This window comes from Glycine max, chromosome 20, assembly GCF_000004515.6.
Source record: "Glycine max cultivar Williams 82 chromosome 20, Glycine_max_v4.0, whole genome shotgun sequence".
Lineage (NCBI taxonomy): Eukaryota > Viridiplantae > Streptophyta > Magnoliopsida > Fabales > Fabaceae > Glycine > Glycine max.
In genome coordinates, this window is record NC_038256.2 from 21,818,290 (window position 1) to 21,834,782 (window position 16,493).

The window sequence follows — 16,493 nt, forward strand, 5'->3', positions numbered from 1 at the left end:
TCCCCTTGTTAGTTTCTCTATTTTCTTATGATAAATATTAAATGTAGTTTATATTTTTAACACATTAAATATATTTATTTTTTATTTAACACTTTTATGTAAGATAATAAAAAAATGCAAAAAGATAGTATATGATTACCAAGTAAATAAAAGTAACAACCCCCACAAATTAATCAAGTACTTGAAAAGTTGAAAGATAAAAAAAGAAAGAAAATAAAAAATAAAAAAGTGTACATTGGGATGGGTAGCGCCATCCAGGGGCTATCTAGAAGCAGAGCCCAATTCTACCAAAAAAAAAAATATAAAAGTAAATAACAGTAGTAATAAACTAATAATACTAATATTAAAGTAATTAAAAACCTATATAATATAATATAATATATTTTACATTGGTTGGTCAACAATTCTGGCCAAGTTAGCACCTAACTGTCTGCTTTATGTCACTTTCGAGCCTCAGCATGCGGACCAAAGATAAACAAAACAAAAAAAACTGCTACCCGTGTTCCTACTGGAGAATAATGAAGTGCTTAATTTCTTCATCTTCTTCTTTCATCAGATTCAGATTCAGATTCATCAATCAAGAAGAAGAAGAAGTGTTCGGGAGGAAGCGTCCATGATGCGTATTCACAGCCCCACCATCACCATCACGGTTGTTATTATTGCTAACAACAACATTGCTTGTTGGAAGACTCATTATAGGGTTAACGTTGTTGTTACTTAGTCTCTGAAAAAACATTCTGTTGTTGTTGCTGTCTCCACCACCTTGTGTGCCACCACCACCAGTACTATACAAATTGTACTGTTGATTTTGCTGCTGAAACATGTGTTGTTGTTGAAGGTAGGATATAGGGGGTGATGACGTCATGACGAGGGTGGTTGGGCTCGGAACAGGGCGTGAGGGGAACCCAAAGCCCATGAGGTTTGGCAAAACATGTGGTGCCAATGATGGGTTTGATGCATATGGTGCACTCGGGCCTCCGGTGAATTGTTGGACCATGGCCCGGAAGTTTGTGGTGTCCGTGTTTAGCAGAGTGGTCGGAGTTCGCCGCGAGGCCCGGGAGCGACGGCGGGTGGGCTTCGCCACGCGCCCTTCCGGGCTTAAATGGGTCGGGCCTGATGAACTCGAATTCAACATGTCCTGTGAAGGACTCGTGGCCGCAACGATAGTAGTAGTGGTAACATTAGCAGTACTCACGGTGAAGTCAGGGATTGAAGGTGTGGAATTTTGGTTGTAGAATTGGAGCCAGCTGTCATTTGGGCCTGACATGGTTTGGGTCATGGCCAATGACCGTAAAATGAATGAATGGAAGGGGAAGAGATGTTGGAAATATATGAGATGGGAGAAGACTTGTTTTCGTTGTGGTTTTGGCTTTTTTAAGGTTTGGTAAGAGTAAGAGGGAAAGAAAGTTGTGCGTTGAGCTTGGTATTTATGGTGGTTTTTCTTCTTTTTCTTATGGAGGTTTGTATTTGGTATTTTAGTCAAAAGTGTGACCGTAATGGAGGATCATCACTCTGGATTTGGAGAAAATAGTAGGTTGGATTCGGAAGGTGGCAACACGTGACATGGCACGTGAGAATAGTTTGGAGTTTGGACTATATAATTTTACTTCTTTGTTACGTTATTAGCTAGGTTTGTCATTACGCAAAAGTCTATATTGCAAAATGTAAAAGTGTGTGTATATATATATATATATATAATTAAGATGTAATAAAATAATTTTACAAAAATATTTAAAAAGTTCGATTTAATTTAATTATGAAAGCTCATAAAAACACACATGGTGAAATAAAAAGGTACGTGATTATATATGAAAAAAGAGATAAATATAAAATTGAAAAATTATATTTTCAATATATATAGTTGAATTTTTCGTGATGCTGTCGCCTTTAATTTTCCAACGGCAGCAATCTTTATGAGATGAAACAATATTTAGATTCCTTAGTTCTTACTCTTTTGTATTCACCGATGTTCATTTAATTTATTTTTTTAACTCGTTGAAATTTTTTTATTTCCAAAAAAACTAAAATTATTTAATATTTTTTATTTATAGAAATAAAAAATAGATATTAAAGTATTTAGTATAATTCACAGATATGTTTAACCAATTAAGTGAAATTCATTTGATAAAATAGTCAATATACACAATGAAGGATATATATTTTTTTATACTTTATTATGTAATAATTATATGTATTTTTAATCATTTAGAAAGTTATTATTGATTTTAATTTGATAAAAGAGTGAAGGATACAAATTTTAATCAAATAATCTCAATAATAATGTGAGATATTTAATCATACCAACGACGATATAATTCGGTTTTTTGGGTAATATTGCTTTTGGTAGTGAAATAATATGTTTAAATGCATTAATAATCTCTTATAAAAAACTATTAATAAGTAACATTCATTTGTCCTTAAAAAAAGTAACATTCATTTGAAATTTAAAAATTTTAAATGAGTTCGAACAATATCAAGGTATAATTACTATTTTAATTCTATAATTTATTGTTTAGCTTTAATTAATTTGATCCTTTTTTATTTTCAAGAGATTTAATTTCATCGTTTAATTTATTTAATAGATCCAATTGGATTCCTTTATTTTTAAATGATTTAATTATGTTATTTATTTTTTAAAATAAATTCAATTTGGTCTCACTTTTCTACCGCTAGTTCTTAATATTTTCAAAAAGTGAGATAAAATTTGATTTTAAATAGGAAATACTCTTTCCTCTCAATTTGGAGAAAAATATAATATGACAAATTTTAATGAATATAAAGAAAAAAATATATCTTTTTTTAATTATACGTTTTTTTTATTTGAGATATTTTTATATATTTTCAATGATATATATATATATATATATATATATATATTCTTTCACTTTTTGTATAGTTAAATAACATAAAAATCATTTCAATTTTATGCTTTTTTTTTTCTAAACCAAACAATAAGAGATTCAGTTGTCTAACATTTTTGTCTAATTTAATTGAATGATGATTATGTGCTTTAAAATTATCTGAAAGATTTAAGCAATAATAGTATATTTAAAAGTTACTACTATATCATTAAGAAAAAAAGGGGAGGAAAAAAAAAAAAGCTTGAGTGTTTGACCGTGATGTTAAGGCTTCTGGAAGTCTTTGATAATTGAAGTTAACGGCGTCATTTGAAAGGCACCCAGAGTCAGTGGCTCGTGCGTGTTTACCACTTCGCGGAAGTAGCGTCCCACATTCCTCTCCGCCACGATTACGTCATATTCGAGTGTCATACTCCCATTTGTTTGTGTTTGTGGAGGTAGGTGATCTTCGGGACCGGAGACTCATTCTTTGCGAAAATCAATTTCTGAACAGTAGGTTTTAAAGAAAAGGTTCAAATTATTTCAATTTTTTAAAAATTATTTTATGACAATTTATAAACATTCACATTTATTCAAAAACACTCGTCTTAGGGTCAAACTCTAGAGTATTTTTACTCTTTTTTATTTTTTATTAATTTTTTTAATCTCTATAGTTTTAAAGGTTAAATGTTATTTTTTTCATTATGTTTAATTTTTTTCATTAAATTTTAAAAGTTTTATTTTAGTCTTATATATTTTCGATGGATTTTAATTTGATCTTTTTATCAACTTTTTTTAGAAATGTTAATGTTATGTTAATTTTTAAATTTTTAAATAATTAATTTAAAATAATGATAATTAAAAATTATAATTATCTTTATTTTATTTTAAAGATTATACACCACTAAAAAAATGTTATCTCCTCCAATCTAACTCTTTGCACCACCAATTCTTCTTTCCTAACCTTCGTCATCTTCTTTCCCAACCAAATTTGGCCATTTGCATCAACTAACCCACCACATCACCAAACCACAAGTCATCATCAACAAAAAACCCAAATTCGCAAGTTCCATCCACCAAACAACACCATCATGCCATCCTATATCCATACTGTGACCCACCACCTCCGCCCCAAATACACCACCACTCTGAAGCATGCAACCACCAATACCTTATCATCATTGTCCATCACCCATTCCATTCTTCCCTCCCACGAACGCAGATCTGCATGACCACCACCAACCAAGCATCACAACAACAACACATTTCCACCCTCGACCCCACAAACCCAGATACACGCAACCACCACCACAACCACATGTTGCCACCCTCAAGAACCCAGATCCACATCTCCCTCTTATGCGTGCTCTCCCTTTATGATTTCCCATTTTATCTAAAATCTGAGTACCAAACCCCACAAATCCAAACAAACGGCCCAAAATCGGTCTCATGTAGCAACTTGGTCTTATAAGCGATGGTTACATCAAGAAACTTAGGGGAGTGCATGATATGAAGGGAACAAACTTGTTTAGGTAAGAGTGTGATGGCATGGCTAAGTGATTGTAGCTTATGCGCCTCTGAAGGTGATAGATTTGCGAAGAAGCCATGTAAAACAATGTCATACATGTGGATTATGGAAGTGTTGTTGGAAATGGAAGAGGGGGAGGACTCGTACCAATGTTTGTAGGTTGGGAATATGGAAGGCTTGGTTTCGTGATGCACTTGGATTATGAATGTTTTATTTTCTAGGGAAGAAAAAGAACCGGTGTGACTGTTGTGAATGAATATCATGCAGGTTTTGATGATGCCAAAAAGGTTACTTGATGAGCATGGATTGAATCAAGTCAAAAGAACAAGATCAAGTAAATCTAAGATAAAAACTTAGTAAATTTGTTTAAAGAATCTCAATTTGATTGCTTTAGTTTGGCCTCAACGTCTTTAGTATCAAACACTCTTATATCAAAGGCTAAATCAGTTCAAAAAGATATTTTTGAACTGGTAATCAATTACTAAACTGTGTAATCGATTACCAGAGAGTTTGTGAAGATATTTTTAACTAACGACACAAAACTATTTGAATTTTGATTACCAATGAAGAGATTTCAAAAAACCTTTGAAAAGTCATGACTCTTCAGAAATATAACCGTGTAATCGATTACCATAATCCTATAATCGATTAACAGTGATAAAATTTCAGAAAAGCTTTTTGAAAAGACACATCTCTTCAAACCATTTTGAAAAGGCACAATGGACCTATATATGTGTGTGTTTGACTTCAAAAACTAGAGAGAGATTTTAAAAAGAGAAATTAATTGTCAAATGCTCTCCAAATAACTATTGGCCAAACACTTGCAAATCAATTGAGTAGTCTTCTAAGATCTTCAATTTGTATTATCATCTTTGAAAGAGAGAAATTCTTCTGTACATTCTAAAAACATTGTTATGATCAAGAGATTGTTCATCTCTTGACTTGTGAGAATCCTGAACACAAGGGAGAGGAATTCCAAGGTGTCTTTAAAAGTTATAAAGAGTTTACAAAGATAGTGAAAAATCTCAAGTGGGTTGCTTGAGGACTGGACTTAGGCACGAGAAGTGGCCGAACTAGGATAAAATGAGTTTGCAATTCTCTCTTCTCTTATCTCAATTATTTTATTGTAGTTTACTCCATCTTGCACATTTAAAAGAACATTATTCAATTGATTGCTTCTCCATCTTCTACATTTTGAGCCTATCATATATCATTTAAAAGGGAGTGAAAATTTGTTAGTGGGAAAATTTTAAAATTTAATTCATCCCCCCTCTTAAGTTATTAAGGCCACTTGTCCAACAACTATTGCTATGAAAAATAGGAGAATGAGAAAGGATGGAAGTAAAGCCATTTAAGAGTGAAGTTGAATAGACCAAAATAAAGATAGTAACGGTTTTTAGCTGCTGCTATATTAAATTAATTATTTCAAAATTTTAAAAATTAAAACCACTAACGTTGTCAACATAAAATTGGAAAAAATGACCAAAACCAAAACCCTTCGAAAACATAAAGGACCTAAACAAGACTTATAAAACTTAATGTACCAAAATTAAAAAACACTAAAACATAATGGACCAAAAATGACATTTAGCATAGTTTGAAATCAATCAATTTAGTCTTTATACTTCAAAAAATAGGTAAAATTAGTCCTTGTGCATTGATGATCGTAAGACTAAATGTAAAGGCAAATATCACATTCAGATGATTAAAACCCTAAGATGATAAAAATCAATTTTATAAATTGAAGAGATTTAAAAAAAAAAAACAAAATCAAATTCAAACCTTAAGTCAGTTAAAACTAAAAAGAGATAAGCACAAATAAGATGCAAGAAATTATATAGGTTCTTCTCTATCTTGAGACTATGTACAATTCTTGGCAAACCAGAGAGTTCCACTAACTTCACACAAGTTGTAAGTATTTTGTCATGACCACTTTTGCCTCTACAAATCAAGCTCTACCCCAAGCTTTATACAACCTAATATTTTTTGTGTTACCAAGCTACTCCCGTCTCTATAAATCAGAAAAGATTTGTTTTTTGTGTTTTCACAATGACTAACTTTATGATTGTCTTACAGATGGATATACAATTAACATCTAGTCTTTTCTCTTAATATGTTCAAAGTGTTTTGAGAACTTTTCTAATATAGGCCTTCATCTTCAAGTGTTTGTTGTCTCACAACAAGTGGATTTCTTTACTTGAGCTTTGTTTGATGATTATGGCCATTAAAACATTTAATGTTTGTATTAAATATGCATCCTTTCCCATGTAGAGAAACCACTTTGATTGGCTTTCATGTAGAGTACTTCAACAAAAAATCACTTCCCCTTGGTTAAGACAAGTCTGCATAACAAAGTGCGCCTTTTGATGGAGTTAGGCAACTTTTGGATCTTGAGCTTCATTTATTTTTCATAGAATTCGACAGATCCTAAGAGAATGTCTCTACAAAATGAATCTCAGACAAAGAGTATTAAATGAAGTCTTAAATGCCAACTCTTAAATATTGTATCAGATCATGGCTATATTTTGCTACCGTTTGATGCTTCAGACACATATTTGTGAAGCATGTTCTGCTAACGCATAAGACATAACTTTTAACATTTGTATTTATTTGCATCTAATAAAAATAATTAGGAGTCCTGATTCATCTTAAGATACAAATGTATTTTGACTTAACACTAAATATTCAAAAATTAATTCAAAAACATTCATCTCAGAGTTAAAACTTTATCACTCGAAATTCATCGAAACCATTTCCAATCAAATGTTTTAAATGATGCATTAAAATGAACAAGTGTATAATCATATATGAAATAGTTGTGTTGAGCTTTGTTGTCCCATAGTAATCCTACCCAACTTGAGTAGGATTATTTGTGGTAAATATAAAAAAACATAGTTATGTTGTGTCTAATCTTCCTTTTGTATGCTAGAAGGCTAAAACTACACAATGGTGCATTTAAACCATCTAGATTATTTCAAAAGCATTCATCTTAGAGTTAAACTTTATAACTCGAGAGTTATTGAAACCATTTCCAATCAAATGTTTTAAATGATGCATTAAAATGAACAAGTGTATAATCATATACGAAATAGCTGTGTTGAGCTTTGTTATCCCATAGTAATCCTACCTAACTCGAGTAGGATTATTTATGGTCGATATAAAACAAAACATAGTTGTGTTGTGTCTAATCTTCCTTTTGTACACTAGAAGGCTAGAACTACACGATGGTGCATTTAAACCATCTTTTTACAAAGTAACTCTTCAAGCCAAACCTTCATTTGTGGCCACAACAACTCAAAATTCTGTTAAACAAGTGGCCTCAATAACTTAAGAGGGGGGGGGGGGGGTGAATTAAGTTTTAAAAATTTTCCCTAATCAAATTTTAATTCTCTCTTGAAATAGAATATGCAGACTTAATATGAAGGAAATGAAGAACAAATCAATTGATACTTCTTTAAAATAAGCAAAGCAAAAATAACATGCAATAAATTAAAGAAGTTTAGGGAAGAGAGAAATGCAAACTCAGTTTTATACTGGTTCGGCCATGCCCTGTGCCTACGTCCAGTTCTCAAGTAACCCACTTGAGATTTCCACTAACTTGTAAATTCCTTTTACAAATTCTGAATCACACAGGGATACCCTTCCCTTGTGTTTAGATATCCTTACAAATCAAGAGACCCACTGTCTCTTGAACAACAATTGTTTGCTTTAAAGTAAGAAGAATATTTCTCTCTTGTAGAGAAGAATGTTACAAGATGAAGATCTTATAAGAACCCTTAATGATATTGCAAGTGTTTGGCCAAAGGCTTTCTTTTGAGAGGATAGGACAATTATAGTTCTGAAAAACTCTGAATAATTTCAAACTCAAGTCACATATTTATAGACCTTTGGTGGCCTTTCAAAAACTTGTGAACAATTGTGACTTTTCAGAGTTATTTTCAAAATTTTCTCACTGGTAATCGATTACAGATATGTGGTAATCGATTACATAATTAATTTTGAGGAGTTATGACTCTTCAGATTTGAATTTCAAAATTTTGTGACTGGTAATCGATTACACAACTGTTGTAATCGATTACAAATTTAAAATTTAAATTCAAAATTTTCTAAAAGTTGTTTAAAACAGTTTTATCTATGGTAATCGATTACAAGCTCTTTGTAATCGATTACACATTCAAAATTCAAATTCAAATGTTTTCTAAAACTGTTTAAAACTTATTTTTTCTTCTAGTAATCGATTACAGCCTCTGGTAATCGATTACCAGAGAGAAAAACATATTTTCAAAAATAGAGTTTTACTTAAAAACTTTTGTAAGATGTTTTGAAGAATTAACCTAAGGTTAAACCTTTGCAGTCTCTTTTAAGGGATTCTTTTAACATACAATGGAGTAATTGTTAATCGTTTCTCTTGAATTCTTGATCTTGACTTTGATCAATCTTGAATAGCTTTCATCTTTTTGGCATCATCAAAAGCTTCATACAACATATGCTTCTACAATCTCCCCCTTTTTGATGATGACAACAATCTGAAAACAAGATAAACGATATACAATTTGTAATGCGTGCACTCATCCTTACTCCCCCTTAAACTTGGAATTTATGGCCTAGTTTTTAGATAAAATCTACCCGTAGTTTCTCTCCTCCTTTGGCAACATCAAAAAGCCAAAAATGAATGGAGAAAAGAACACATCCAGAAAATATTCAGAGCAAGTAGCGTAACTCATCCACAAACTTAATCAACCACAACATAAGTCAAGCAAATTAAAAGTCAAGCAAAGTCTAAAGATCTAAACCAAAGCAAAAGCCAATCAAAGGCTAAATATCCAAACAAAAGCAAACCATAAACTAAATATCCAAGGCAAAAAGCAATCAAAAGCAAAATATCCAAAAGTTAACCAAAGTATCAAGTATCTAAAGCCAAAATACAAGGCTAAATAGTAAAAATGTCCAGAAAATGAATGACGTAGAACATGAGAAAACAACTAAGAATCTGTAGGTGGATCGAAGCAACGCCAGATAAAACTCATATCATCTTCAAGACGTGTGATACGAGAATCCATCGCATCAAAGAGCTCACCAACAAAAGCTATAAGATCTCAGACTTTAGTGAGGACGTCAGTTAAGAGAGAATAAGAGGTATCCCTTTGCGGTGGTGGAGACCGTCTACGCTCATCGGGAATGGGAGGTGGTAGGTCTTGCTTGTGTACCCACTGACCATCCATGTCTTTCCGATAACCAAAAGATGTAACAACACCAACACCAATAGCAAAAGAGCGTTTAACTTTGACAAAAGGCTCATCATCCAAGGGAGTATTGAAATGCTGAAGAAATAAGGTAACAAGATGGGGATATGGAAGAGCTGCTTTGGCCCATAATGCCTTATGCATTCGGTACCGAACAAGATGGGCCCAACCAATCTGGCGACCAGTTTGAAGGGCCCACAACAAGATTAAATCCTCCTCAGAGGCCTGGGCAAGATTAGTGGACCTAGGAAGCAAAATGCGACAAAGAACATAGTGCATGATGCAACACTCAAAAGTAAATGACCCAGCAAGCAATTTGCCGGTCATGTCAGCATGGTTATTGAGACCATTTTTCGAGCATTATGACTTGAATAATCAGGTTTCCAGTCATCAACAAGAGTGCCCTAAAAAGGAACACCTTGACTGCTTAGCTTAGTCAATGAATAAAATAAGGACTAATCATCAATAATAGGAATTTGATGCAGCTCAGAATAAATGACTCCATCTTGAATTTTCAAATTATTATAAAAGACTCTAACTAATTTAGGAAAGTAAGGCAATTTCAGAGACATAAATTCAACCAGACCAGAATTTTGAAACACTTGGTAGCAATCAAATGTTTCACCATCAAAGAATTCAATATCTAAGTACTTAGGGTCAAGAAGGATGCGATTGAAGAATTGTGAATAATACCTCTGATGCTGGTCATCGGAAGAAAACAAAGTTTAGGACTAGGGAGATGAAAGAGAAGGAGGAATTGGTGCTGGTGGGTTAGTGGATGGTTCGTGGCGACGATGGCTTGCAGCGATAGTGGTGGAGGAGGATCCCTTTTATTTCTTCGACGATTATGCCATTAGAGGTTGTTTCAGCTAATTCTGATTGGTGGGCTTTGTAGAGAATTGAAAAATAAGAATTTTAGGCTTTGTTTGAAGTAATTTGGCCAAGAAAAGAGAAAGTTATGAGGATTTGAAGTTGAGGGGAGGTTGGGCGCCGTTAAGGAGAAGAGAAGAATGAGGGTTCTACGAAAGTGCAGCTTTTATAGGCAGGGATGACCTGTAATTGATTACAACCTCTAGTAATCGATTACAGGCGTATCCTGTAACTGACCAGGCTCTCTGGTAATCGATTACTGTGGCGTCCCTAAATAATGACTGGTTTAATAGTAATAAATTAAATAGCAGAAACCATGGCAAATTTTTTTTCTCTTCTTTTTTCTCACTGTTATTTATTTCACGGTAATTAATTTTAGAAGGAAAATTATCACTATAGAGTCTTGAGTGGCTAGTTCACAACTCTATTCCAATTCATTTCTTTCTGATCACTTATAACCTCCAAACATTTTTTCTTTTTCAGAAAAAAAATACCAACCATCATTTTAGGTCGTCACGTGAGAAATAATAAGGTGCGGTCGATAAACTCTTTTCAAATAAAGTTCGTTAACATTTCTTTTTCAAATAACAAGATAAAACATAATTGTTTTCATCATCAAAAACTGTCCAAAACATGGTAGTTTGCAAAATAGCACAGTGACATCTAGAGCAAAGGTAACAACTGTGGTGGCTTCAGCCACAATATATATACAATCATCAAAATTTCTATACAAGAGGTCTACCCACCCAAAAATCAAAAGAGTAAACCTAGCAGTCTGAACTAGATACACCCACCCACAAAAGTATGTATGCTTAATCTAAGGAGCCGTCTGCTATGATGAAGAGTCGTCACTATTCATTGTCCCTCCAGGGTCACTCTCCTCTGTAGAGTCTGCCTCAGATGCTGGCATAATATCCTCTGGAGAATCAACATCAAGGAGTGGGTCCTCATCATCCTCTGGTAAGTCAAGGGCATCCATAGCAGGTTCAGGAGATAACTCCTTTGGGTCCTCTTCAAGATCCTCTTCAGAGGATGACACCTCTATCAATTGAACATGCTCAACTAGTCGATATGGAGTAGGCGTAGGTAGTATCCACTCCACAGGCGTGCGGGTTGCTCCGGATGTACTAGCGAAGTAGCAGTGAGTCGAACTGTTCCACGGAATCGACACCTCTCATTGCCTTCGAGGGTCTCCCAAACACCCTCTAGGAACTCCATCACGACGCGATCATGGATCAACTGTGCTGCCATCGCGATCTACAAGAGATAAAAGAAAGGGGGTAGACTCATTCACAAGAAATCTAACTACACAGGTAACAATACAATGCGTCCCATAACGGCTACGCACAGTCAAAAGGTCTTTTTCAAGAGATTTCCTCTCTGGTAATCGATTACCAAAGTATGTAATCGATTACCAGTGCCCAAAAATGAATTACAACAGCCATTTCACATTGGAACTTTAAATTTACACTGTGTAATCGATTACACATAAATGGTAATCGATTACCAGCAGCATATAACACTGTGTAATCGATTACATACAAATGGTAATCGATTACCAGCAGCTACTGAATGTTCTGTTTCAATTTTTAAACCCTGTAATCGATTACACAATGTCTTGTAATCGATTACCAGAGGGAATTTTCAAATAAAAACACAAGATAGATAGCTGGCCAGTTGCCACACAAGCCTCCTTGCTTCGTGGACTTTTGTTTCTTTATTGGTTGACTGCCAGGAGCTCGCCTGCTGAGGTACGTCACAGGTTCTCACTGGCTGACTATGCCCGGGTTGGGTCGGGATTGGCCAAGCTTGGTTTTGGGCAATAGCACCCCACCTGACGTCCCCTAGGTCTCCTGACCCCCGCGACATATCCTCAAGTACTACTCTGTGGTCAACTAATAAAAGTTGGAAGACTGACTCTTCCACGCTTTCTCACATAGGGCTTATTGGGTTATGGGGCACCTGTCATATGTGGTACTAGGAGGCGATCGGGCGATGGCGCAAAACAAATATCCCATTTCCACAAGCTCAGGCATAAGCACACCATCCCCAGTTGCCCACCTTTAAATTGAGCTCACGTACACGTACGTAGCCCTTCTCCTCGTTCCTCTCAGCACCGGTGATGTGCCATCATTTTCTTCTATTTTCTAAACCCTTTTTGCACCATTTTAATTATTGATTGGTCTTAACTGTCAATTAATTAGGCAATTTTATTATTTGGGCTCATTTAGCTAATTTGATGTTTTTAATCTAATTTCAGGAATTAATGAAACATTGGGCTTAATCCGGATTTTAGTTGTGGACTTGAAGAGGGCAAATAAAGCAGAGCTTACCTTAGTTAATATCTAATTAGGAAATTTCGCAATTTTATTTTATGTTGTTCAATGTTTATTTCGTTTTGGGCCAGAGTATTGTAATAGGGCCCAGTGACTTTGAGTGACTCTTTTTAAATAGCTACCTTGGGATTCGTGCAAGGCATTCTATTCTGTTATGCTATTCATTATTCAGAGCTTTGTTTTAGGGTTTTCGTTTTTCTGTTTTGATGCTTCTGAGTTCGTAATGCAATTTTACGTTTTCTGCTTCTAATTACAATTTCGTTCTTGCTTCTTCTTCTACTCTCATTTACGTTTCTGTTCCATTTTACATTTCTGTTCGTTTACGTTTCTGTTCATTTACGTTTCCGTTCATTTACGTTTCTTCTTCATGTTTCAATTGCGTTTTCTGTTTGAATCCATGGAAGGCTAGATTTTCTGGTGTTGTTTCCTTTTGAGGATGAAGCCCAACTCTCTTTGAGGTTTCGCTTGTAATGTGGTTTCCTGGCAGTTCTCCCTTCACCAGTATCCCAAATTCGTGAATATTAATCAGTGCACGCTTCGTGTTCGATTAATTGCCTCTGAGCCTAACTTGCGTTCATGCTTAATGGACGAAGGGCTAACTGGTGTATGTGGTGCCTAATCACATATTGAAAACCCTAAGTTGATTTTCGCTTAGTAAATTGAAATAGGGTTAGATTAAGTGGTTGACTGTTAGGGACAAATTCTCCATAACCAAGGATAAGAGAATGGCTTCTGAATCAGAGGAAACAACCCGTTTTTAATATTAGTAGTTTCGTATTCCAGTTTACTTGTTCTGCTCTTTAATCACAAAACAAACAAACACCCCCCCCAATCGTTACTGTTACTGCAAGTATATTATGAACATTTGGTTTGTCACTGCTCGTTGGGAAACGACCTAGGATCACTTCCTAGTTACTGCATTTTCATGTTTATTTGATTCGGGTACGACCTCGATCAACCGGGTCCCCATCAACCCCTCCAAGCCTTCACAATGTCAAATCAATTCAATTCCATTTGACATGAAACTACCTTGGAAAAAAAAATAGAGTGGAGGCAGAAATCTCCATCGTCCAAAAAAAGCGATTCTGTCAAAAGTTTTTTATTTTTCAAGTTTTATTCACTTATTTTTCTTAACCTACCATTTTTAGCTTTCATAGTTAGACTTTGAATTTTTGCCTGAAAGTTTTTGTGCTATCTTCTCATCATTTTATAGGGTTGCTCACAAAATTTCAAGTCATTTGGATATCATTTGAGGGTAGTTGTAGTTCAAACCTGCACCTTTATTTACATGACAAGGCAACTAGTTGTGTGCATGCTGAATGTAGTGTATGACTAGAGGCAATCCATCTGACTTACAACCATTTGATCCTGAGATAGATAGGACATTTCATAGATTAGTTAGGCATCATTTTATACCTTTTGATCATTCTGAGCATTCCATAACTGGTGAATCTGTGCATTCTGTTATTGGTGATTTTGAACATCCTGATCTTGAGCATTATAATTTTGAGCATTCTGATTCTGAGCATTCTGATTTTGCACATTCTGAGAACATGGCACAACCTCCACCTCGTGAGAGGACTCTAAGGGAAATGGCTGCACCTGATTTCACCTACGAAAGCTTGTGCATCCAATACCCTGATGAGGATGTCCCATATGTTCTTAAAACTAGACTGATTCATTTGCTTCCAAAGTTTCATGGCCTTGCAGGTGAAGACCCGCACAAACATTTGAAAGAATTTCACATTGTCTGCTCCACCATGAAACCCCCAGATGTCCAAGAGGATCACATATTTCTGAAGGCTTTTCCTCATTCATTAGAGGGAGTGGCAAAGGACTGGTTGTATTACCTTGCTCCAAGGTCCATCACGAGCTGGGATGACCTTAAGAGAGTATTCTTAGAGAAATTTTTCCCTGCTTCTAGGACCACAACCATCAGGAAGGGTATCTTAGGTATTAGACAACTCAGTGGAGAGAGCCTGTATGAGTACTGGGAGAGATTTAAGAAACTATGTGCCAGTTGCCCCCACCATCAGATTTCAGAACAGCTTCTTCTCCAATATTTTTATGAAGGACTCAGTAATATGGAGAGAAGTATGATAGATGCTGCCAGTGGTGGAGCCCTTGGAGACATGACTCCTGCTGAAGCCAGAAATTTAATTGAGAAGATGGCCTCCAACTCCCAGCAGTTTAGCGCCAGAAATGATGCCATAGTCATTAGAGGAGTGCATGAGGTAGCTACAAACCCATCTGCATCATCTGAAACTAAGAAGCTTGAAGGAAAACTGGATGCATTGGTTAACTTGGTAACCCAGCTGGCCTTGAATCAGAAATTTGTACCTGTCGCAAGGGTTTGTGGTTTGTGCTCCTCTGCTGACCACCATACAAACCTTTGCCCTTCCATGCAGCAACCTGGAGCAATTGAGCAGCCTGAAGCTTATGCTGCAAATATTTACAATAGACCTCCTCAACCTCAGCAGCAAAATCAACCACAACAGAGCAATTATGACCTTTCCAGCAACAGAGACAACCCTGGATGGAGGAATCACCCTAACCTCAGATGGTCCAGCCCTCAGCAACAACAACAGCAGCCTGCTCCTTCCTTCCAAAATGCTGCTGGCCCAAGCAGACCATACATTCCTCCACCAATCCAACAACAGCAACAACCCCAGAAACAGCCAACAGTTGAGGCCCCTCCACAACCTTCCCTCGAAGAACTTGTGAGGCAAATGACTATGCAGAACATGCAGTTTCAGCAAGAGACTAGAGCCTCCATTCAGAGTTTAACCAATCAGATGGGACAATTGGCTACCCAATTGAATCAACAACAGTCCCAGAATTCTGACAAGCTGCCTTCTCAAGCTGTCCAAAATCCCAAAAATGTCAGTGCCATTTCATTGAGGTCGGGAAAGCAATGTCAAGGACCTCAACCCGTACCACCTTCCTCATCTACAAATGAACCTGCCAAACTTCACTCTATTCCAGAAAAAGGTGATGACAAAAATTTACCTAACAATTTCTGTGCAGGTGAATCTTCTTCCACAGGTAATTCTGATTTGTAGAAGCAGCACATTCCCCCTCTTCCATTCCCTCCAAGAGCAGTTTCCAACAAAAAAATGGAAGAGGCAGAGAAAGAGATCTTGGAAACGTTTAGAAAGGTAGAGGTAAACATACCTCTGTTGGATGCAATAAAGCAAATTCCAAGATATGCCAAATTCTTGAAGGAGCTGTGCACTAATAAGTGGAAGCTTAAAGGAAGTGAACGGATTAGCATGGGCAGAAATGTCTCCGCATTGATTGGTAAATCTGTTCCTCAAATTCCTGAAAAATGCAAAGATCCAGGTACATTCAGCATACCTTGTATCATAGGGAATAGTAAGTTTGACAATGCCATGCTAGATTTAGGAGTTTCTGTTAGTGTTATGCCTCTGTCTATTTTTAATTCTCTATCTCTAGGCCCCTTGCAGTCAACTGATGTGGTAATTCATTTAGCTAATAGAAGTGTTGCCTACCCTGTTGGTTTCATAGAAGATGTCTTAGTTAGAGTTGGTGAACTGATTTTCCCTGTTGATTTTTATATTTTGAATATGGAAGATGGATTTTCTCAAGGATCAGTTCCCATCATTCTAGGCAGACCCTTTATGAAAACTGCTAGAACTAAGATAGATGTTTATGCAGG

General features: G+C 35.6%; 1 protein-coding gene and 1 non-coding gene across 2 annotated transcripts; both read right to left on the bottom strand.

Moving 5' to 3' along the window:
• Positions 1-343: 343 nt before the first annotated feature.
• Positions 344-1,495, bottom strand: LOC102666115 (VQ motif-containing protein 22). Its single transcript, XM_006606711.3, has one exon. It carries the CDS (start codon positions 1,277-1,279, stop codon positions 578-580), a length of 702 nt encoding a protein of 233 aa, XP_006606774.1. The 5' UTR covers positions 1,280-1,495; the 3' UTR covers positions 344-577.
• A 13,250-nt stretch (positions 1,496-14,745) lies between these two features.
• LOC113000831 (small nucleolar RNA R71) lies at positions 14,746-14,852 on the bottom strand. The gene has a single exon (XR_003266152.1). It is a non-coding gene; the product is annotated as a small nucleolar RNA R71 (small nucleolar RNA).
• Positions 14,853-16,493: the final 1,641 nt, after the last annotated feature.

Excerpts from the sequence above, each read along its gene's own strand:
- LOC102666115 (XM_006606711.3), bottom strand. The coding sequence starts at position 1,279 with ATGACCCAAACCATGTCAGGCCCAAATGACAGCTGGCTCCAATTCTAC.